Source organism: Arctopsyche grandis, chromosome 5 (assembly GCF_051622035.1).
Source record: "Arctopsyche grandis isolate Sample6627 chromosome 5, ASM5162203v2, whole genome shotgun sequence".
NCBI classification, from domain to species: domain Eukaryota; kingdom Metazoa; phylum Arthropoda; class Insecta; order Trichoptera; family Hydropsychidae; genus Arctopsyche; species Arctopsyche grandis.
In genome coordinates this window covers 15,516,020-15,541,058 of record NC_135359.1, presented here as the reverse complement: position 1 = coordinate 15,541,058, position 25,039 = coordinate 15,516,020, and the positions used below count along the sequence as shown (strand labels likewise).

Sequence of the window (25,039 nt, the reverse complement as noted above, 5' to 3'; positions counted from 1 at the left end):
GTAATATACTGATTGAAGCCTTCGGTGTCAATGTCTATATACAAAATATAGGCAAATAAGTCGAATATTGAACAAATGCACCTACTGAATGAATTTTTTCTTCGATGAAACGATCTTCAGTAGTCTTCAGCATTTAAGAAAATTAATGAATGAATTGAAACGGGGGGGTAAGCATTGACAGGTTCGCACACAGACAGTCGCAACTTCTTTTAAAAGGGCCTGTTTATAAATATTGGAATAGATTCTTTATTTTCATAAACGTTCGACCACGATTTTTTAATATTCGTTTTAAGTAAAACACTGAGCAAAAAAAAAATCACGATTTTAATTACTGGAGCGGAAACTTATCAATCTATACTAAATTTGACTTACCAAGTTCGAATATTACAATGATTTTTATCGATTTCTTTTCGTTTACGAGATATGAGCGTAAAAAAAATTATGCAAATTTTGGCTCATATTCTCATATTCATAACTCTGGTATTTCTGTGGCATAATTAAGTATTGGAATCAATAGTGCGATGTTGATCGCTTTATAATACGTATAATTAAGTCAAAAAAATTTTTTTTCCGTAATATTATGAATTAATTTTGTTAATTTTTCACTTTATCACGTTTATAAGCGATGATCAGCGATGGGATGATGCTTTTTTTGCAAAAAAGGTTCACTATTGTCAACCATGCTTTTTTGTTCTCTTTTTTTAAAAGAAATTTGTTTTTCTTTTTTTCCCCCTTAAATTTTTATTTATTTGGGACCACCGTCAGTTTCAATTTGGAAAAAAGTGGGTTCACTATAGGTCACCATTATTTTTTGCTCTTTAAATTTTTAGGACAATAATCAACCCTCTTTCCTGGGAAATGGAAACGCCACCGCCGAAGACTAGTTATGTATGTTTGTAGTGGTAGGAAATTGCGGTTTTTTTAAAGAACAGTGATGTGCGGTTGTTCTAGTTCTATATTGCTGGACAACGGGTCGTGCTGGATAGGTATGAATTAAGGGGGTATTCTAGTCTAGAAATTTGAAGAAATCGATTTTTTTTCTTTCATATTTTCAAAGCTTAAACCTTTAAGAATATGTCCTTAAGAGGATTTTTCAAAATTCAAATTATTTTCGGAGATATAGCTGCTTTAGTGACGTGGCATCTGACCGGCACGTAAGTTAACCCGAAACTTTAAACGCGTTTTTCTCGAAACTACTTTTATCGAGACGGTTGATATCTCAACTTCTACTGGACCAATTTACTTGAAATTTGGTGCGAGCCTTCTCTATACATTTCTCTATCGCATGAACTAGAACTATGACAAAATTCTAATTTTTACTATTTTTAAAGAGGTTAAAAAAACCGGTAAAAAATAGACTTTTTATTTCAAACAGCCGCTATTTTGCGAAAAAATTTTTGTTTGACTTTTCCGTAGTTCATGCCATAGCAGCATTTGTTTGGATTAAGAATTAATTTGCTTTTTTGATTTTGGAATACTAGGAGGGTTGGAATCGTGTCAACCAGGGCGCAACTGGCGTTCCGCAGGGGAGCTTGCTTGGCCCACTCTTGTTCTCCATATATATTAATGACATACCTATTCCAAAAAACTGTCACATAGCCCTATATGCAGATGATACCGCTTGCTTCACAAGTAGCAGAAAACCAGACACTATTCTTAAAAATCTTGAATTTGCAATTAAAACAATTACTGAACACTTCACCAAGTGGAAAATTCAAATTAATCAAACCAAAACAGACGCCATATTCTTTAGTGTTAGAAAGCATAAGCCAAGTTCAGATCTGAAAATCCCCTCTGGAGAAAGTCTGAAATGGCAGTCAGTAATAAAATATTTAGGAGTTACGTTCGATAAAAGAATGAGATGGGCACCTTACATTGAGGCAGCGAAATGCAAAGCGATGCGGGGTATATCCTCAATATATCCAATATTTAATCGCCATAGTTCTTTATCAACGCTAAATAAAATAAAATTTATCGCGCGCTCATATTACCATTATTAACCTATGCTTCACCTGTATGGAATAACGCCTCGAATACTAACCTTTCCAAGCTCCAAGTAATACAAAATAAATCCCTAAAAATAATTTATAATACACCCATATATACTAACCTGAAAAAACTGCATGCCATTGATAAAATTCCGTTTGTTACAGACATTACTAACAAACTAACCAGTAGATTCTATGACAGAATCACCAATAACCATACTAACACACTTGTGAAGAGTCTCGGTGATTACAACAAAATGTCTATACCCTTCAGGTATAAAAACAGATTACCTAAACACAATCTGCTTTAGATCATCGACTTAAGAGAGTCTTTAATTAATACTATGTATTAGATGTATTATGAACATTTATAAGGATTGTAAATAGGTTTTTGAGCTCTTTTTCCTATTATGCTTTAGATTAACATTAGAATAATATAATACTGTAATTACTAACCAAATTAAATTAAATTGTAAAATAGAAAATGATCAGTAGATCAGTAGCTATTAAAATAGATATAAGATGTATTGTGAACATAATTTCGAAATAATAAAAAGCATTTAAAAATCAAAACCAGGGCGCACCATTTTTTTGAGACCCTTTGATTTTTTTTCTATGTATTCTTCAAAATGAATAAATATTTGGTAAAATAATTGCTTTTTTTACTGCACCTGAAAAAATACCTAAAATTCATGCCTCTAGACTAGAATACCCCCTTAACCTTTCCACCACGTACGACTACTATACATGTCCTAGCGAACATGCCCTCAGCGCGTGAGACACGCATAGATGTCTTGGAAGTTCCAACCTGTATAAGAGACGTCTATTGTATTAAAATTTTATAACTTGGTTGAAAATATTACTAAATGTATACTTGACCAAATTCAATAGATGGCAGTAGCCAAAAAAATTCAATATAGGCTAGAATAGAATAGAAAGAGACAGATTGGAGCGCATTCAGAAGAGATTATTGAGGTACATCAGTAGCCATTTTGGATTATCCTATACTTCCTATGAAGATGCTTGTAGGTATCAGCATCTACTTCCACTTGTCAAAAGAAGGGAGATAGCTGACATCTCAACAATTTTGAACATCCTTAACGGCTCGATCGACTGTCCTCAATTATTGAGCAGACTATCATAGCGTGTGCCATATAGAATGACTAGATGTAATGAGCTCCTTTACATACCTAATACTTTTTCTAATTATGGAAGAAGCTCATTCATCTGGCGTGCAAGCTCCACCGTCAACACACTAATTTTAACAATTGCTATGTTTGACTTATTTAATATTAATGCTATACAAGCTAGAGTGATTATTGTAAATTTGTTTTTCGATGATTAATTTTATTGAAAATTTACGATTGTGATTATGAATTTTTATTTTGATGTATTTATTTTGTCTTTTTGTTTTTTGTTATATATTATATTATTTTTATTATTTCATAATTTTTATCATATTATTTTGATATTTTTATTATACTGTTATTTCTATTTTTTTCTTTTTGTTTTCTCTAACTATCTTACTCTATTATCATTTTTGTTTCTTATTTTAAATGTTTGAGCTTTTCTTTTTTTTACCTATATGTGAAAATTATTAATGGTTTACTTAACATAATGTTGCGTAGGGGTGGGTGGAGGATCCAAGTAAAAGGCCAACAGTCGTTTCACAGCATTTATTGATGATTAAGGAGATACACGCAGTGTTACTGCTAAGTCCAGAATGAATTATATCGCCTACGTACCGCCTTATAAAGGGTAGATCTCTCAGGACGCCTAATCTGTTTACCTGTTGTATAGTCACGTATTCGGATATGTATTTCCAAGACATTGGGTATTCCCGTAGCGATTCTGAGAAATAACTAATAACGGTCATTGTTTAGCCTAAATGCACTTAGAGTCCAGATATAATCTTTGGATGTAAGTGCATGCATTTAGTTAACCGATAACAGATATCCGTTGGTCTAAGTACAATTCGCTCAATCCACGGCGTACGTAACAATAATTATGTTTTTTTACTATCAATCTATGTAACTTAATAAACTGTAAATTTTCCAAATAAATAAATAATTTATAAAATATTACCACCTATATTTATAGTCGAAAACGCGATAACAAAATCCGCAAAAAAGCAGCCGCGTACAGGGCATGTTCGCTAAATTTGGTGACGCGGGCAAAGGGTTAAAGTGGTTTTAAATGAGAGGCGAGTCAGTCCCGTATGAAATCGGCGTTTAATTCAAAAGTGAATACGAGAGGTAATTTTCGAATTCCGTACGGGTGAACGAGTGGAGAGAACTTTTCCTTCGTGCATACATATGTATGAATGTAAATCGGTCGCGTAGAGTTGGAGCGAGCGGCGCGGCGCGTCCCACAGTTGCAGAGTGCTCGGAGGGGGGGCGGCAGGCGGCGGCGCGGGAGGGGCGGCGTCTGCGTCCAGTCGGAGTCGGCGGACGGCCGCGGAATAATCGCGGTCGAGTAGTCTCGAGTGACGGACTCGGGCACGGGCATGGCGATCGAGAAGGGCGAGGCGGGCGACGAGCGCGCGCCCGCCCTTCGCCCCTAGGCCGTCGCCCCGCCGCCCGCCTCCCCCCGCGGACATGGACGCCGTCACGCCGCACCTGGAAACGGTGCTCAAGAGCTACCAACACAGCGCCACCCGCAGCCTGCACGGACCGGGCCCGGCGCTGGCCACGGACTCCCCGCCGCCCACGCAGCCGCCCCCGGCGCCCCCCGCGCCGCTGTCACCCTGCGCGCCCCTGCTGTCGGCGCCCGACCGAGGCCGCGGCGAGCGGGGCGAGACGCTGCTCGAGGGCGAGCCCATCTCCTGCTTCCTCGTCGGCGGCGAGAAGAGGCTGTGCCTGCCGCAGATCCTCACCAGCGTGCTCACCGACTTCTCGCTCGAGCAGATCAACCGCATCTGCGACGAGCTGCAGATCTACTGCTCGCGCTGCACGGCCGAGCAGCTGCACGAGCTCAAGGCGACGGGAGTGCTGCCGCGCAGTGCGCCCTCCTGCGGCCTCATCACGAAGACCAACGCGCAGCGGCTCTGCGGGGCGCTCCTGCACCGCGCCGCGCCGCCCCCGCCCGCGCCGCCCCCGCCTGCCGCCCTGCGCTTCCGCGTCTACCACGAGTGCTTCGGCGTGTGCAGCGGCGTGTGCGTGCCCGCGCTCTACACCGAGGGGCGCGCGCCCTGCATCCAGTGCTCCGAGTGTCGCGGCCTCTTCTCCCCCCAGCGCTTCGTCTGTCACGCGCACCGCGACCTCGAGCACCGCACCTGCCACTGGGGCTTCGACGCTGACAACTGGCGCGCCTATTTGCTGGTCGCCGAAGACCAGCCCGATCGCGATCGCCTCTCCGCCGTGCTGGACGACCTGCAGCGCCGCTATCGGCGAGACTTCCCGCTCCAGCCCGCCTCCGCCCACTCGGAAGCCCCAGCGCCCCGTCACCCCGACACCCCCGTCACCCCCAAGCGCAAGGTGAGTTACGCAACCGCTCGAGCCCCGCCGCCGCCACTTATTTCCAGCGCCAGCTGGGACATTGACCTGCTTATATTTGCGCGCGGGCCGCATTCCTCGCCTCACCCCACCCCACCCCACCCCACCCCACCCTTCGCACCCGCCTCCTGCGCTCCTCCTTGACCCGGAGAATGTCGTGCGAGTAAACAAAACAAATCGATTGTACTGTCGTATCCGGTGGCGTATCGTCGACAGTGTTGCAAAGCTTCCAAATCACACATCCGCCTCCCCCCCCCCTCTTCCCCTTTAAAGTCGTTCACTGCTGGATGAAAACCTCTACGACAAGCTTTCATTTGGCTGTTTTGTGCAACTCTTACAAATCTTCCTTGTCGCCTTACGCCTGAGCGCTGTTGCAAAGCTTCAAAATCACCCCCCCCCCCCTATATTTAAGTTTTTATTTACATCTGTTTAGTGCCTTGTGGCCTTATTTGCATTGTTTTACGTTTTTCAGTTACAGTGTATCATCAACAGTGTGAACCATGTTGCAAAGCTTAAAAATCACCCAACCCCAATTTAAATTTATATTTACGACTGTTCACTGCTGGATGAAAGCCTCGACAGGCTTCCGTTTGTCTGTTTGGTGCTATTTATACATTTCCCTTATGGCCTTATTTGCACTACTCGGTTTTTTTTAAATATATCGTGACTTATGAACAGTGTAAGCGCTGTTACATAGCTTCAAAATTACCCCCCCCCCCCATTTAAATTTGTATTTACAGCCGTTCACTACTAGATGAAAGCCTCTTCAACAAGCTTTCATTTGACTGCTTTGTGCAACTCTCACACATCTTCCTTGTGGCCTTATTTTTGCACGTTACAGTGACGTATCATCAACAGTGAAAATCCTGTTGCAAGCTTCAAATTCACCCCTCCCACCCGAATACATTTGTTTTCTCGTTCACTCACCATCCACTGTTTACCTTTTTTTTGCTCTCTTACTTTGTAGAACAGCTGTAATTGACAATAGTGAATTATTTTTTGTCAGTTTGTTTTGTGAAACCACACATTTCTCTCGTGGATTTTTTGCACCTTTGTATCCTCGGATACAGTGGCATATCATCAGCAATGTAAACCGTGGTGCTAAGCTTGAAAATTAGCCGCCCCCCCCCCCTTTTAAATTTGTATTTATAGGCATTGACTGCTGCATGAAAGCCTCGACAAGTTTTATTCGTCTGTTTTGTGCAACTCTCAAACATTTCCCTTGTGCAAATCATCAACAATGTAAACCCTAGTGCAAAGTTTGAAAATACCCCCCCTCCCCTCTTAAATTTGTATTCACAGTCATTCAGTCATCAACAACAGTGTGAGCCTTGTTGCAGATTCAAAATTACCCCCTCCCCTATTTTTTTTACTATCATCATTTACAACCATTCACCATCAACTGTTGAATGAAAGCCCCCCCTCAACACGCTTCCATTAGTTTCTTTTGTGCAACTCTTACATACATATCTCTCTTGTCAGTGGGCCTTTGCATTATTTTTTATCCTCTGGGTTACAGTGGCGTATCATTGAAAGTGTGAGCCCTGGTGCAAAGCTTTTAACTTTTCTAGATTTATTTTCCATAAATTTTCTTTTATTTTATTATACTGAGCAGAACGACGTTTATGGCTGCAGTACATAGATTTTATAGATTATTTGTAGGTAGCAGTCTATATGTAGATTCATGAAGTTACAGATTTTCACGAAATTTGGATCCTAGTACAATAATAATTATGCGATTTAAGCAATGACGTCTGTTAAGGGAATCTGTTATCTATTTAATATTACATTTAATAGTACATATACATTTATATACATACAAAAAATAGTATTTACAAGTTCCGGATATCATAAATGTGTCACTTTATACACTTCCTATTTCATACACGGATACTGATATGAACACATACATACATATTTATGTATATAAGCTTAGGCTCACAATATTTTAATAGATTTAATAATAATTTCCCTTTATTTCATTTAATCTACAGGGGGAATCGATTTTCGGGAAATGTTTATTTGTTTTTTGTTCCAGATAAAAACATCTTTATCAATATACATACATATACAAATATAATGAAAAGATACTGAATTTAAATATAAATGTAGTAATTTTTCAACGCTAATTATCATTCACTGATTCAATGATCATATATTTTCATTTTAATTACTAGGAGACCTCGAATATTAAAAAAAAAATTTGGTTCTCAATGCTTACTTCTGAAATAAAACATGTCTTTATCGAAGGATACTCATTCCCTTTTCTTACTAGTAGATGAAAAATAGGATCTCTCATAAGAATTTAATCATTTTCGTTTTATGGTTGTGGTTTCTTTGTTAGTTTGAGGTAAATAAAATATTTTCGGAAATTCCAAGCTGACTTTTTAGGGAAAATTCCATCAAAATCATTAAAGGAGGTCGATATGAAAGCGAGGTCAATTCTAAAGGCTTCGATATTCCTTCTACGTGTTCTCTGTTATGCTCATTGTTTTCGGAATAAAAACCTTTTTTTTTTGTTTTGGCTCGTTTATATTTAACAAGTTTTAAATTGAATTTCTAATTGTTTTAAATTTTTAAAAATGATACCGCGAACTCGTATATCATGCCTCATTTTATTTTTTTTCACAATGCCAAAAGGTTACCGACCATCATCGGTGTATGAACGATGCGGTCAACGTACGTAGTCAAGTCAGTGAATGTGAATTTTAATACGCATACATATGTATGTATCAAAAAATTATAATTCCAAGGTATAATTTGCTTGCAAGGCATGTAATGTTCAAATAGAAATAAAATCGTAAATATTATTCTGGAAATTCTTTTACTGCAAATATGTCTTATCATAGTCATAAATCAAGTGCGACATTGACCCCTTCAGAACCGAGTCACCTATTTGCAAACATGTAAAATAAAATAAAAATAGTGCACCTTTGAACCGATTGTTGTTGGTAATCTTTGTCGGCGAATTTATATAATACCCCATATTTTTTTCAAAAATCCGTTTTTCTCATGACCTTTTGCACAATTGCAATATGGCACGCAAACAATTCTATATTCAACGTAGTTATAACGGCATATCCCTAACTGGTGTTATTTATTGCATAGTTGGTTGATGAAAAGAAATATAAAAATAGCGTGACGTGACAGTAGAGTCGCTAATCTACATATACAGAGTTGATATTTTAGTCGTTTGGTAAATAAACGAGTAAACAAATCTTGGACTTTCGGCTTAAAATATATATGTATATGATATGCATGTATTTATGTACACCGCAGTGAGATAAAAATACATGTGAGACATGTTTGTCCCATTGAAATGTAGTTTAGTTTAATATTTGTTATTATATTTTTCGTTCGTACAATCTTTAGTGTGTAACCGATTTAATTCAGATAATTCATTGATTGTTTTAATTCAATTATATTGCTTATAATAACTCAACCTTCAATTTTAGTATTGTTTGAATATTTTATCAATATTTAGTAAGTATTGATCCGAATATTTTATCAATACTGTAAAATTTGTGATCGCTCTCCTAGGAATCCAGCATAAATATTATATTTTGGCAACGTCGCAAGAATTTCGACTAATTTTATTTTAGGCGACATTCAGAACGATCGTGTACGCGCGTTTATGTTATAGCATTCCAGATATTTGATATCGAACAATATTTACATTTTTAATAATCGTGGGGCAAATCTATGCTCTTCTGAATGCGGCGAAAGATAATTTTTCATGGATTTTCATCAATTTCAGTCTAAATTTTGTGTAAAACGTCTCAATACAAAACGCTCAAATGCTCAATTGAATTTGATATCGGTTTTTGTAGCTCTAAATATTAGGGCTGTGGGGTATCGGATATCGGAGACGTGGAGTTGTGGCTTTTTGCCGAAGCCAGAGACGGAGTCGCTAAAAATTCGATCGACTCGGACTCTGATTTCGCATTTATTTGATTTTACTTTTTTACATTTTTTTTGTATGTGAATATTGAATTACTAATGATCATTGGGTTCATGTTTGCTATGAGAGTGATTCACCCAATGTATGTATGTATCTAATCTGAGAAGCAGTGCTTTTATTTTTGTCAAAAGACAATCTCATTACTGATATTAGAAAAAAATAAATACCTAAAATCCTAATAAAAGTGAAGGAATGAGAATTTTAGGGGGTTTTTTTTTTAACAATTAATGTAAATCTAAATATGCATTACATAATTCAACTATTACTATTAAAACATATTAAAAGAAAAAATAATTAGAATTTATATCAGTTCACTATGCACCAATTTGTATCAGTACTTCAGAAATATTCGAAAATTAGCCTATTCGTCGCAATCGTTGGCGAAATTACGATTGTATTTTTGTACCTCGAAATGTTACACATTCTAAAGCAAAAAGTCTATTTTTGTTTAATTTTTTTTTAAATCAGAGTCAGTCGTATGACTTGTATTGCAGGAAAATGTTGGAAATGGAGTACACACAGACCTGCGAAAAATTCGTACTGCTTCAAAAGCAGATCCACACGCTCATATATTTCATTCCAATAGCGTTTGCAGCAGCAAATTCTTAATCTGAATTCCTATTGGTCAGAACAATTTATGCAACCAATAGGAATCGCCTATTTTTCTCCTTATTTTCGGCTAATAGCCACGAAATGAAATATATGTACATATATATCTAGCAATGTTAAATAAGTGGGTGGGTTTGCCATCGAAGAAAAAAAGTGTTGTCATGGATGATATCAAATCAAACAAATAATACATAAAATTTTTAAGGACTTTCCGTCATGCCTAAAACTGCCGCATTATTTTTTAGACTCTTATACCCGACGTATTATTTGAAAAATTAAATATGTATAAAGTTCAATGTACTTATTTCAGGAGAGAATATATGTCGTCAATAGTTGCGGATGCTCGTTGGTTGTGTTGAGGGGAAGAACCGGTCGTTGGCTGCAGTTGGCTCTGCATGACATGCATATTGCATTTTAGCAACGCTTGCACATTGCCGCGGACGTGCATCCTTTTGCATATAATTTTCGTTCGATTACTTACAAGTACAAATCTTCGGTCAGACATTTTTGGACCTTGCCAACTTTAATATTAACAGTATCGCTCGGATCAATATTGAAGCGGGGCACTTCCCAGAGTTTCGTGAAAATTCCGTGGTCGAATAAGAAACCCCTTCTTGTTTATTATTTAAATTTCTACCGTTTCGTTTATGTATACGTAGCATCCGGCTGCTACAGTGGCGTTTCAATGCATCTTTTTCGGTATTTACATATATGGCGATCGTAATTGTTTCCTGATATTTATTGGATCGTAAATTGCACATGTGTGTAGACTGTAGAAGTTGTGAATTCAACCTTATGTTGCAACTTCCCCTTCTTTGGACATGTGTATAATATGTGTGTACATTTCATGACCTTTGAGAAACTACGATAACGCTCTTCGATAATACTCTCTGTGTTTGGGTCGATGCTCTGGCTTATTGAGCACCACTGAAACAAATAAGGTCGAGATAAACTTGTTTGGCATACCTTATCATTGTGTTACGTTCTACAGTTTGAAATACGCTTTGCTCTTACGCACTTGGGAAGTGGCTATTTTTACAAACCTCTTTTATGTTTCACTTGCAATTATAATTCAGGGAAAATTTTGCCTCTTATTCGATCGTTTTGATACTTTGCCATATTGCTCATTTTGGTCATCAATATAAGCAAATGGATCCTCCGCCATTACGATGGTGCAAAAATATTGTGTAAAACTCTCCCAAGAAAAGTGCCTGACGTTTATCCAGCGTTTGTTTAGACTCTTCTCACTTATCGCCTGTCAGATTTCAATTGTTTAAATGCCTATAATTACATACCTCTTCTTATTGAATGTAATTAATGCTGTTTACCGGACCTGAAATTTTAGCATATCTAATATATAATTTCGAAAGAGACTTTGTAATTATATTGTACTGTATTGTTGGTTCGTAAATCCGTGACGTCATCTAACAAATGAATATCCAAATAAATTAAATTAAAATAAAACTATTCAAATAAATTTAATAAAATGTTTACGATTAGATTGGCCATATTTGAGCGATTTATATTACAAATACCGGACGAAGCCGGGTAAAAATACTAGTTGTTAATAAAAAGAAGTCAAGTGCGTAAGATGTTTTTATTATATAATGCTATGCACTTTTTTCTGTGGAAATTGACCGGGCGTCCTTCGAATTAAGTGGAAGATGGTTTTTTTTTATATGCAAACCGCATTGAATGTTGTATTATGATTTAGAAATTGCAACGGGCAATGTTAATTAAATTAAAAAATGTATTATGTTACAGGAGTAAATTAAAGGTCAGCAGTAAGATGAAACGATGTAATAAAAAAAATATATAATATGTTTGATCATAGAAACGTGTTTAGACAATTCCGAGAAATATAATGTCAAATTGCCAAAAATTTAAACTAGAATGTATGAGTAGTGTTTGTTAAAAAAATGGTTCTTTTATATTATGTAGAATTAGTCAGGAGTAAGTATTTACTTTGCCCAGTCAATATTTGGCACTCATAGGAATTGTCCCATTATTTTTTGGTTATATAAATAACGAAAGATGTGTTAGAATGGTACCTGAAATAATTTAAAAGGGTGCAACGAAGGCTTCAAGTGAGATGGTTGGATGAAATTATAAAAAAAATCTTTGGGGTAATATGGATGAAAGTTGCACAAAACAGACGAATGGAAGCATGTTGAAGAGGTCTTCATCCTGCAATGAATGGTGAATGGGTGTATACGATACATATTTAAAGTAAAGACTCACAGAGGTACGCGGTATGTTGTTTTTTAGATAGTTTTGCACATGAAAAAAAATGCTGGTACGCCAAATCTGTGCAGTCGCGTCCCTTCGCAAACCTCACCCCTGGAGTTTCGACAGATATCGATAAATCCACATTTGAAAATATGTAGGAAAAAACTTGTCGAAATAACAAGATCGTTAGAATTTATTATGACATGAAGATACGACTTTATTTCTAATGTGAATGTTTTATATGCATATGTATTTTTCGATGGCGGAACCGTTTCGTGGATCGCTTAAATTTTACGTACACATGTTGTTTTTCAGTGTTTCGGAATGTCTGAATTGATCAATTTATCAAGGCGATGAATCACACAGTTTACATGCGACCCTGGATACTATTTCTGACAACATATTTTTCACTACGCTACGTAGCTTTAGTGATTTCAGTGCACGCTCTCGTTCTAACCCATCGTGCTTATCGAAAAATTATTGGGAACGAAGTGGATTCGCCCTTTGTGTTCAAATGTAGAACTGCGCACATCCTAGCCTAGTCTATCTCGCGGAAATGACAATACCACAGATGCTATTTTACAAAGATTAGTTTATTTCATCGTTGTATGCATGTGTAATGTACGTATCATTGGAATTAATCATAGTTTCGTTTGTGTTCTGTTATAGGGTTTATATTATTATTTAACAGACAAAATGTCATACATTTGCACAATTTTGACGCAATACTGCCCATTGATGTAGAAATTTGTCGATAGACATGTTTATAGTTAAATCTCTGGCTACGAAAGACTCGTTTCTACCAATTTATTTTGGTTTGAGTAGATTTTCAGAGACGAGCAACTTGTTTGCCAACTGATATGATGTTTATTTACATACAATACAATACGATCGTGCGATTGGGTTGAAATATTCACAAACGAGTATAAATACTACTGTCTTTCAAGTTTTCAAAACATTGTTAAATATTGGTACCAACGTTTTTTTTTTAGCTTTATACTGTCGCTTAAATTTATTTTTTCTGAACTCTTTGATCCCGTTATTGAGCTTGTCTATTTTGGTTAACAAAAGGTTCTCAGAAATGAAATAAATAAATTCCTCTTAGAATTTTTCGTAGTACTTTTCGTTAAAGTAAAATCGACAGATTAATCAAACAACAAATTACTTCTTTAAATCCCGGGGCTGACTGTTTATTTCATTTCAGTAGTATTTGCAGTAGGCAAATTAAAATCTCGATTCTTATTACATGAAAAGTTTTATATTTAACCTCCATAAGTGAACCTCACAATATGTATTCAGTTCCTATTGGTCGGAGCATTCTATACGACCATTTGGAATTTGGTATTTTTTACAAGAATTTGATAAAGTTTTTTTATAATTTTCACTGACTGTGTCCGTGGCGCATTATTTGTGAGCTGATTGAGAATCACTTCCTCTTTTTCGGAGGTTAGCTCTAATTAAAGTAAGCAAATGTCTCCGACGTAATGCTAGAAGAATTTAAGAAGTAACGAAATCATGAGAGTCAACTGTCAGATCGGCGTGATGACAGCTGGCTATCAGATGCGCCTGCTCGCCGCACCTAGTTAACATTACAGGTTACATACTTGGAACAGTTATAACCAGAGATCGGCGGTCAGTTTGTTTTTGTCCACAAAAAATGGTTCTTCCCCACCTGGCTGACTAATCGCGTATTTTTTCTCCCTACAAATATTTCGTTCCAATCATTTTGGCAGTAGGTAAATAAGAAAAAATCGATTCCTATTGGTCGAAAAGCTTTGTTATGAAAATCTATATGTACACGATTCTTATTTTTTAAAATATCTTATGTAGTTTATCAATAGAAATCGCATAATCTTATTTCCATTGCCAACGATGAGAAAATTAATACAATATTGTTACAGATAATTATTCTCGTTTTAGTAAACTACACATATTTCATTCGAGTCATATTGACAGTAGGTAAACTCTAAAAGTTCCATTCCAATTTGTCGAAAAGCTTTGTTATGAAAATGTAAACGAGATTCTTATTGGTCAGAACACGACCAATGGAAATCACTTATTTCTCTCCCTATTGCCAACAGCCGCGAAATGAAATGCTGACCTCTTTTCTGTTGAAAGCCCGCCACGCTGAAAATTTCGCCAACATTTCCAACTAGAATTATTTAGAAATTAAACAGAAAGCGTGTATAAAAATTGTAGCTAATCTAAACAAACCCTAGATAACTACCGCCGAGGATTTCTAGTTTTTTTATAGGTGTGTTTAGACTTTCTTATATATCTTGCAACAATATAAAATAAACAAAATAAGTCTATTAATGAATGTATTTTTCCAAAACTAGTTCCATATTCTTCATTGTTGTTAAAATTCTCACAATATAAATGCCAAGCCACAATCTAAAATACTGGGCAGTTAGGGATTTCCATCGAGAAATTCTGCTATGATTATAAATTCGGAAATTCCGGTGTATTCCTGTGTCTTTATAAACATTGACACTGATTATACGACCCATGTTCGATGCATGTTTTTCTATGCTACCTGGAAAGTATTAGCAGGTAGTATTCTTGTTTATTTTTTACATACTCAAAAAACAACGCCTATCGGCGTATAACTTGTTGGCGAAACGCCGATCGGCGTTGTTCAGCATTCAAAGGGTTAAACGTCATTCTCGCTTTCAATTATATATGTATGCATATACACATATGTACATATTTCATTCCAATCATCTTGGCAGTAGGTAAATAATAAAAATGAGGTAATATTTTTGGCACGGCTGTAAAATAAATTACACGACAAATGTCAAAACGAAATTTAATGTCAAAATAACATCTCTAAAATAGCTCGCACGACAGAATCGGCGTTCGCCCAGCAAATCAAACGTCAAACGGGTTGCGGGAAACAAAAATAAAATTTGACGTTTCAGTGAAATCATAACCAGTTACATTTTCACTGGGTAATCGTAATATCTTAGCCTTGATTGGTAATTTTTATTGTTGTTATTTTCTTTTTTTGTAAGACTGGTGTGACGCATTGGGGCAACCTGTCAGGACACATTGGTCATAATATTGCTATTATTATTTAAAAAAAATAATAAATGTATGTAATTTATTACAAGTTGTGTCGCGGTCACCGCCAGTATGCATCCTCACGAACATACGCAATGCTACAGAGAAATGTTATAATTAGTCACCGGAGCCTGTGGGGGCCGTGTATTGTTCAAAGGTTGTAAATGCATTGTTAAAGGTTTGCCGAACAATGGATAGCACTGTGACTATCCTACCTCTAGTTATAATAGTAGAAGTGGCTTTAGGCGTTATTTTATTTTATTTTATTTTATTTTACATATATACCAGGAAGGCCTTACAGGAAAATCCCAATGCGCCTTCCTGGCCAATTACAAATACAAATGCAGCATTTTTTTTAATTATAAGTCGTTGAATTGCGAGACACTGAAAAAACTCGCAAATTAACGAGACGTCTATGAATTGTACATACATTTTTATTGTACATCCATCAAATTTCAAATAGTGGTGACATAGTAGGTAGGAAGGATTTTTAGCCAATTTTTTTTCCGGGAACCGTTTCAACAATGAAATCAGAGAAAATTGGCAAACTCTGATAGGTAACGATCAACTTGGAGTCACAAATCCAGGTCTGACCAACAGCATACTCTGAAAAATTCATTTTCATTCAGGGATAGAACCCGGCACCTTCTTGACGGTAAGCAGAAGCTTAACGTCCGAGCTATGCTGCTGGCTATATTGTTGTCAAGCGACGATTGTCCACAGACATTCCTAAATAATTTTAGCATCAGTCGTATGCTTGGTGCTCGACGTATGTATGTCCGATAAAAACTTCTCTGTTTGTTTATATTACTCGCAAGATGGGCAAGCATCTTTAAAAATTGCACGATGCATTCAAAAACACGGGATACATTTTAATAAGTATCAAGTAAATTGATCTGATTGTATTCCGTGCGTTGTAGCGTAGTTATGGAGACGTACCGCGTAATATTGACACAATTTATTTATTCGTACGGGCCCTTCTATTATTACAATAACATTTCACTGCAATGCTACGTCAAAATGCAGTACGAAGGTACGTACGTACGTACGTACATTCAGCCTTGTCTCCACGTTGCAAGCGACCGTGAAAGAAGTGACACAAACATTCACAGACCAATTGGCACGTGCATGCATACATACATACATACATGCATGCATGCACGCGTAGATTCGAGTTAATGTGTGCGTGGTGTCGGGTGTTACCTCTTGTTTACTCGGTGGCATTGCATGGCGTGTTGCTCGGTCGTCGTTTGTCAAAATTGTGGGTATGGAGAAGTGTGTTGTCGCGTGTGTGTTGTCGCGCGTGTGTGTGCGCGTCGCTATCGATTCGCGTTCGCGTTGTCGTGGCGGCTCTCTGAATGGCGCCCGTCGTCGTTTACGTAACATACACACACAAATGTGGGTATTTGTGTGTTTGTGTATATGCATGCGCACACACGTTCGCATCTGCCAAAGTCTGTCCGAGATGATAACAATGCGGTTCCATCGAAATGTTCTGTCTGTGCGTGCGTGCGTGCGTGTGTGTATGTGTGTGTGACGTGGTTAAATGTTGTCGGGATGAAATTGCGCAGTGTGATCTGTCTGGTATGTTTTTCCGCTGGAAATTTTCATGTGCGACTGTTTTTCCACGCTCAGTGACATCTGTGTGCTGGTTGTGTGTTTTGTTTGGTTTTAATGTTTTCGATTCGGGGGTGTGGAGTCGTCACAAAAAATAATAACACGACTCTGCTTGGACGTTTTACCACAATCTGATTCCGATTTAAAAGAAAAATTAAATTTGTTTTTTTCTTTTGTTTTATATTTTTTCTATTGTGTTAATTTTAAAATATGTCTGCACTGCAGAGCTTATTTAACACGTTCAACCCGGCGTGTACCACCGATGGCCACGCGGATAGTGTTATAGCATACTATTATTTTACGGTTCCACTTCATTGAGCAACCCAACACTAAAATTCCTATAAAATTCTAAAGATTTAGGGACAACTCATTATATAAAGTGATTTAATGCCGTCACGTGTCGATACGCGTGACAGTGCCGCCACATGGGCAAATTTTATTTTATTTTATTGTCACAAATCTATACACACTCGCCATTACAGATTTGTTCCAATGCGACGGGTGTACGTTAATGAAATACATAAACAATCAGAAATACAGTAATACATACATATACAATCAGAATATATAGAATATAACAATTAATCAGAAATAATAATCATAGTGACATCTATGGATTATTTTTAGATTTTTTTTTTTGTATACAATTTTTATACATACAATAAATACGAAATTATAGAGATGTCGATAGAGATATCTATAGATTTCAGATTACTGTGTATAATTAATACAAATTATACACAGGCAGATTTTTGTGACAACAGGATTAGATTTAATACCAATTTTCAGGAACCGTTTCAGCAATGATCAGATAAAATTGGCAAACTCTGATAGAGAAACGATCGATTTGGAGTCACAAAACCCCCAAATCTAACCAGCAGTGGCGAGGACTCGAACCTATGACCTCAGTGATGCTAAATATATACGCTATCACTAAGCCAAACTGCTGGCTTATGCTGTATGAAATCATGCGCCGGGCTGAATGTGTTAAATCATATTTTTTATGAATACTCGTTGCCAGAGTCGCCGAGAAGAATCCCGGACTCTATGATAAATTAAAAAAAAATATCTTAATATATTTTTAATTTGCAAAAAATATATTAGAACTATTCGAAGAATTCGAAAAAATTCGAAAAAAAATTACGCCGTGTCGATAAGAATTTCAGTCACCGATACTAAGTTTCAGTTCTATAGGACTAAGGGCCTTGCGACTTGCGAGCGACTTGATTGAGGGCGACCAGACCAATGCATGCAGGTAGACGGGACATGACACACCCGTCAACTTGTTTGTCGCACACATTTCCATACATTTTTTCGTGTCGCGCAACTAGTCGGCTGACAAGGTTGCACGGTGCGGCCCGGCCCTAACGATGTACAAAAAATCCCCAAAATACACAGGCACACACATTTTTTCTAGATCATGAAAGCGTGATCAGTGATCGATTCCGAGTTCGAATCGAAACTTCATCTATTGTTACTACGTACATACATAGATAAAGTAAAAAATATCTGTGTTAGTTGCTGTTTTTAAAATAATTGAATAAGAAAGTATGATATCACAGGTGCGATTTCACACGGACACAAATAATGCGTGAATCGAAAAATAGTAAACATTTAGCATTAAATAAATACGCTTATTTATATGTACATAGAATAATATAAAATATCAATATCGGTCTTTCACGGGGCTTCTGAGTAGTCTGGGCCCTGGCACTTTACCCCGGCTCTCCCCTCCCCTCCCGTCGGCTCTGCTTGTTACAGTGATTCTGTATTTTCTTCAGTGAAAGTATATTTTCGCTATTAGAAGTATACTTTTGTCAACTCAATCGGTGAAAGATTCTCACGCATAATTTTATTATTTATTTAAATTTAAATATTTTTTAGCATTCTTCAAATAACACAATGAACGAATATATGTAAAGTAGTTTTACGAAATATTGTCAAAATTCTGATGCACACTCTAAAATATAAGTGTCAAAGAAGTAAGAAAAGGAGAGAATGATTACAATGAAAATTGGTTATTGAATCGTACGGCACGGGCTTGTTCTTGGCCTCCTGTGGTGAAAAATCATGTCTCACACAGCGAGGAATTCTCTAGTACATTTCTTCAAATTTGGGAATCACTGACAAATCGATGTCAATACAAGGATTTTTGGCCTGGGTGCCATAGCATAGATCAGGCGTGCTAGCGTTTAACTATCTAAAAAAAAGTATGTGTCGTGTACTTATCTGTGTGTCTGCGCCTTTATTTACTAGAATGCTGCATAAGGTCCAGTGCACTAAACGAAGTATGGAACACTGTATGCTTGGCATAACGAGGAGAGATAAAAAACGGAATATTTATTTACTAAAAAAATAAACATACAGTATTTCAATATTTTTACAAAATATTGACAGCAAAAAAGTTCATACGTATTTATTTCTTTATTTAATTATCCACTATATATTAACCCCGACCATAGTTGCCACTACAGGTTACTCAAGGTGACACCTATAATCAAACTTTTGTACATACATAAATACCAAATACCATCATTACATATACTTATTATACACAAAACATGAGTTGAAAACACTGGTACAACAATGTTAGAAGTATGACATAGTAGTTGATGTGATTGTGGAGTAAAGCAGTTGAAATGGCAATAATAGAAAAAAGGACGATGGATGGACGAAAGAAGTGCTCGAATGGTACCCGAGAGAATGTAAAATGGTACAAGGAAGGCCACAGGGAAGATGGATGGATGAAATCAGAAAAAAGTGAGTGAGTGGCTGTGAATGATGATGATCTTTTGGGGGAAGAGGGCATCTAATATTCCCGGTGGCAGATTTAGTTAAAGTGTATTCAGAATATGAATTTCCTAAAACGGCTGTGAAACTTATGAAATATCAAAATTGATGCATTTGGCGTAGCAGATTTGTCAAATATTAGAACTCTTCAATTTGACTTGCATGAGAAAATGACAAAGATTGAAATATGTCTCAGATCTGTATATTCATAGATATTGTTGGGTCTATCATAGTTAGTAATTGATTATTAGTATACATTATTAATGAAAATAATCAATGCGATTTAAAAGCAAAAAATTTCTGACTCCAGCTAAAAAGCCCATGACTACATCTCCGGTTTCCATTCCATAGCCCCGGTTTATACATTAAAACACTGCAAAAAGCATTCACGTTACATTTGAGGTTTAGTGCAAAGCTAAACTAACTTCTGTTTCTCCCTGCCACATAATTATTAATAAACCATTCAAAAGACAATTTGCGAAAAGAGTTAAACAATTGATTCTCAGTAAGAAATCATCACTGATACCTACAAGATAAAAGAAACTACAATTTCAGTCTTAGGGGAATGGATCATGACTGTTTGAAAAACGATTATTGACATGTGTATTGAAAAAGGTTTTAATAAATTTAATATTTCCCTCAATCTCTGTAAATATGTAGATTGGAAATGAGGATAAAATTTTATGGGATGAGGAAAAGTTTTGTTTTTTTGATTTTTTCTTCCAATCCTACTTCAAATATATAAGTTACGTTATATTTGGGCTATTACGGTACTTGTCTTATTTTGGTGCCATTGCTTGTTCACAAGTTTTATGAATTTATTTTTACTTTATAAACAAAATAATCAAGAAGTCAAAATAATATTATCTGGGTTGGATTGCTTTTGCCATAGTGTACAAATTTAATCGATACTGCACATAATAGTGTTCCGTCATGAACCACTTGAATAATAATCACATCAGATTTTCTTTTTCTAATTTGCATTTTGATAATATGTCTCCGATTGCTCTTTCAGATGTGTCTCCGTTCTACCATATTGCTTATTCATTTATCTGACTGCATAATGCAATGCCTGAGTTCTATAATTTATCGTTACTTCTCTATAAACGACATACAGAGCGTATATATTCTGTAGGATTTTACAAACTCAATAAAATGATTGTAAATATTATATTATTTATATTATCTATATCAATTTGTAATAGTTGGTTTTTACTTTTGACTACTCTTAGCTCACCCCGATGGTGTTAACTCGCCAAAGTTTGCGACTCGTCAAGCTTAAAACTTTGTATATTGTATCTTTGAAATTGAACTTGTGACATGCTTATTTGAATGTAGTAAAATAGTATGACGTTTCAATGTATGTAAATCACATGGTTTGCCTTTTGGCGATCGATAGTAACATTGACTAGTATGTAGGGGTTATTACACACTGTAGGTTATCCATTTTATAATGTAAACAATCTAGTTTAAAGCATAAATCATACATTTCAAAGTTATAATACGTTTGTAAATACAATACGTTTTCTCATTTGATATTTATCTTTCTAAATACTGCCTTTTGACACTTACATTGTATTGAAATAGAATCGTATTTCATATTATTCTATTCTTTGTGTAGGTGTTTGAAAATAAAAATGACTTGAGCACATCCGTTGAAACTGAAACTGCTATTATGTATATTTTTATCAAGGTCAATAATTTATAGTTCGAAGTAAATTTAATTTTATGAAGTTTTAGAATATTTGCCCATATTTATTTATGTAAAAAATTATGCAATTATAATCTTCGCATCAGCAAATGAATTTTTTTGACATTCAAGCTTCATTAGGTTTGATTTTCAATGATTGGAGATGAAATCTTGCAAAGACGTATTTATTTACATGTTTTTTGTCGAATGTATTTATCACAAATTCACAGATTAATGGCATTTTGCTGTTTAAATATGCAGGATTAGCTCTTCGAACCCGAGGCGGAATTCTTTATTCACAAAAATTTGAGGTCTTGAAATATAAATACAAACACAAGGAGTGGGTTGGTTATCTTAATATTTATCAGTTTGTTATGCAACACGTATTTGTAAAATGTATCAATAGTATGCATTGATGAGAAGCTAAGTGGAATCAAATTAAATCGTTTTGTAATCTGACCTCAATGATATTGCTTTGTTGTGAATGTGTGTATCTCAATCTTTACAAATGAGTACGGTGAAAAAGGATACGTTAACCGTGTCATCCTTTTCATGCAGTCCATTTTCTTAAGTGAGGATATGATACGTTGAGTTGACAACAAATTTTTACTTCAATTGTTTTCTTTCTGAGGAATAATATCCCGTTTCTTAAAAGCATCACGCGATAGTTGCTATATTTAGTTATTTATTTTAATTGAATATGTGCATCGAGATAGACAGTGTGACCTGTTGACCCATTTTATGAGATATGTGACGCAATCGATTTGACGTTCAGTTGTGGTATGATTATCACCTTTCAGACTACCTCTGTTTAGTTACTATTAAGGAAAACCTGTAATTTTTCATTTTCATTCTGGAAGTCTCCGTTAACTTGTCTCATCTAATTAGTAAATAAGATCATGAATGTGAAGCTTTATTTATCTGATGTATGGGAATATAAATATGTTCTTAGATATGAAATGTTTTGATCAATCGTATTTTTTATTAATTCGAATGTTTTTTTGTTGTTTTCAGGTTGTAACAGATCCAGTTTGTAAATTAGAGCCATTGGATGTGCCATTGAAGAAGCCTAAGATGGAAGATTTTTATACATATGTGTATGCTATGGAACCATACATTCAATTTCAAGCAGCAGCGTTGTATGATCAGTATAATAGAGCCCTATCTGCATTTAGGCCTTGGCCTAATAAACGTCCGTTTTTGTCTCGGGAACCACCTTTATTGCAACATCCTGAAAAAGTTGTACATCTCAAAGATACATCTAGGTTTGAGAGAACATTCCAACCCAACGTTGCATTAAAGCCCCAGCACCCACCAACGCCACCTAGTTCAGATGAAATAACTTCGTCTACTTCTCCACCTCCTGGTCCAGACGTTCCCACAAGTGCACCCCCGCCAGATTGTGAACTGTCTACTGACACTGACGAAGAGGATGTCAAGGATTTATTAGTTGATCCCTCTTTGGATGCTTCTCCTGCAAAAGATAGCCAACCTCATATCCGGAAATCTTACCGCGTAAAAGAAAATAAAATAATTCAACAAATGGAAAGTATTAAAGAAGATGAATTTAACAGTCATAAGGAAAATAGTAGGCTATTGGAAGAATTAAGAAAGAAAGATAGTTTAATTGAAAAGCAAGCAGCGGTGATTCAGGAGAAGGATGCATTAATAGCCACACTGTATATAGAAATGGAGTTATTAAAAGAAAAGCAAGCATTGACATCGAGGTCCGAACAGTCAGTTAGTGAAGAAGAGATAAAAGTGGAAAAATCGATTTCGAATCAAGATGTAAGTGTTGTAAATAAAAAAATAGACATTTGTTTACCTGTTGATACAGTTGAAAGACAAATAGAGGTGTTAAATGAAAGCGAACCTTCTTCTAGTGATAGGATAGATAAAGAATCGTCAGAACAGGTTCAATCTATATCAGTAGTTGACATTAAAAATACAAACTCTGACCAAATAGATGAATGTGAAATACCTTTAGAGTCTCAACAGGGTTGTGAGAATGATGACACGGATAGTATTAAATGGGAGTGTCAGTGACCGTCAATAATAGTGCGAGTTAATGCATTGTCTTAAAGGTAATAAACGAAATTACTGTGTAATGTAAGAACACGAATTAGGCTGTGTTAATGTAATTAATCTGGCCAGTTGTAACAACATTCATCCTCATTTTTATTAATGCTCGGATTACTTACATTTGAAAGTGATTTTTAATCATATTCCTTTATTATTAGGAATATCAAAACCCACCTAATTGTATGTAGAGGAAAGAAGACTATTCATAAACTTTGTAAAATTATTTATAATATAAATAAGCCTTAATGATATTATATTAGTAAATCATTACAAAATCAGCCAAGCATTTTCGATATTACAATTATTATTACTGTGGATAGCTATGCAATAAAATTGTTAGTGAGTATTCCACAAGGTTATGTGAGTGTTTTCTGCCAATAATACAGTCACTAAAGGTTATTTATTGCTCACAAAAAATAGTACTTATGTTAAAAACATAGTTATCACTAGAGTGATTTCATGTACTATTGTAAAAAAAGTATCCCTGGTAGTCATGCTATTTGAATCAATGTACAAAAGTCTTTAATAATCACGTCTATGTTTTAAGATCCATATTTTATTATTTTTTACTTGGTGAAATTGTTAACAGAATTATATATATATACATATATAATATACAAACATACATATATATTTATATATGTGACGTTAATTGTTGATTTTTTCTCAGATTATTTGTTAAAAATTTATATCAATTGTTTATAATTTTTCAAAAAATATTTTAATCAATATGAAAGTACAAAAATTAAGGGTGCTGTAACTTTCAGCAGCATTGGGTAACATTGGTGTAATACAATTAACAGTAGACTTAACAATAAGTTTTCTATAAATATAGTTTTATATTTAAGGAAGAGTGTATGCAGTAGCAGTAGTGGGGGTCAAGGGCGAACATAGCTTCGTATTGGTCAAAGGCAGGTCATTTTTCAACTCACTTTCAATTTCAATGTATCTACATACATACATATGTATATTAAAGCCAAATTGTTTCTATAATCTACCTACCTATATATTAATTTATCATGAAATCTTCTTTCAATATATTACACATACATACATAGATCTAATATTTATTTTTATTTTGCTCTTATTCATTTTGTCAGTCTTCCATTACTGAAGTAATTTGTATTTATGTAAATATTTAGAACTTTCATTATTATTACATTGATATTCAAGAAAATATTTGCTAAAGCATAAAAATCTAATATATTTTTCCCTATATGATGCTCTTAAGTTTTGTGATGGCTATGCCGAATTTTTGTTATGGTGTTGAATATAGTGCCCAAACCCACTAGTAGGCTGTTAAAAAGTACTCATGTGATCTCAAGGTGTGAGTGTGTTTATCTGTAATTATTGCATTCAAAATGTAAAAATGTTATAAATACATATATATATATACAAATATATATAATACTGTCATAAATTATACCTTAGGTTTATTATATCAGATGATTAATGTATTTATGCAATACATAATTTTGAACAAGTAATTTTTATTCAATAACCAGTTTTACAAGAA

General features: G+C 35.6%; 1 protein-coding gene across 1 annotated transcript; it reads left to right on the top strand.

The window, feature by feature from the left end:
- The first annotated feature begins 3,655 nt into the window (after nt 1-3,655).
- Nucleotides 3,656-25,025, top strand: LOC143911735 (ski oncogene-like). The gene is made up of 2 exons (XM_077430749.1): nt 3,656-5,464; nt 22,456-25,025. Exons 1-2 carry the CDS (start codon nt 4,586-4,588, stop codon nt 23,485-23,487), a joined length of 1,911 nt encoding a protein of 636 aa, XP_077286875.1. The 5' UTR covers nt 3,656-4,585; the 3' UTR covers nt 23,488-25,025.
- Nucleotides 25,026-25,039: the final 14 nt, after the last annotated feature.

Excerpts from the sequence above, each read along its gene's own strand:
- LOC143911735 (XM_077430749.1), top strand. The coding sequence starts at position 4,586 with ATGGACGCCGTCACGCCGCACCTGGAAACGGTGCTCAAGAGCTACCAA. Across the intron at positions 5,465-22,455 it reads CCGTCACCCCCAAGCGCAAG|GTTGTAACAGATCCAGTTTG; the intron begins GTGAGTTACGCA and ends TGTTGTTTTCAG.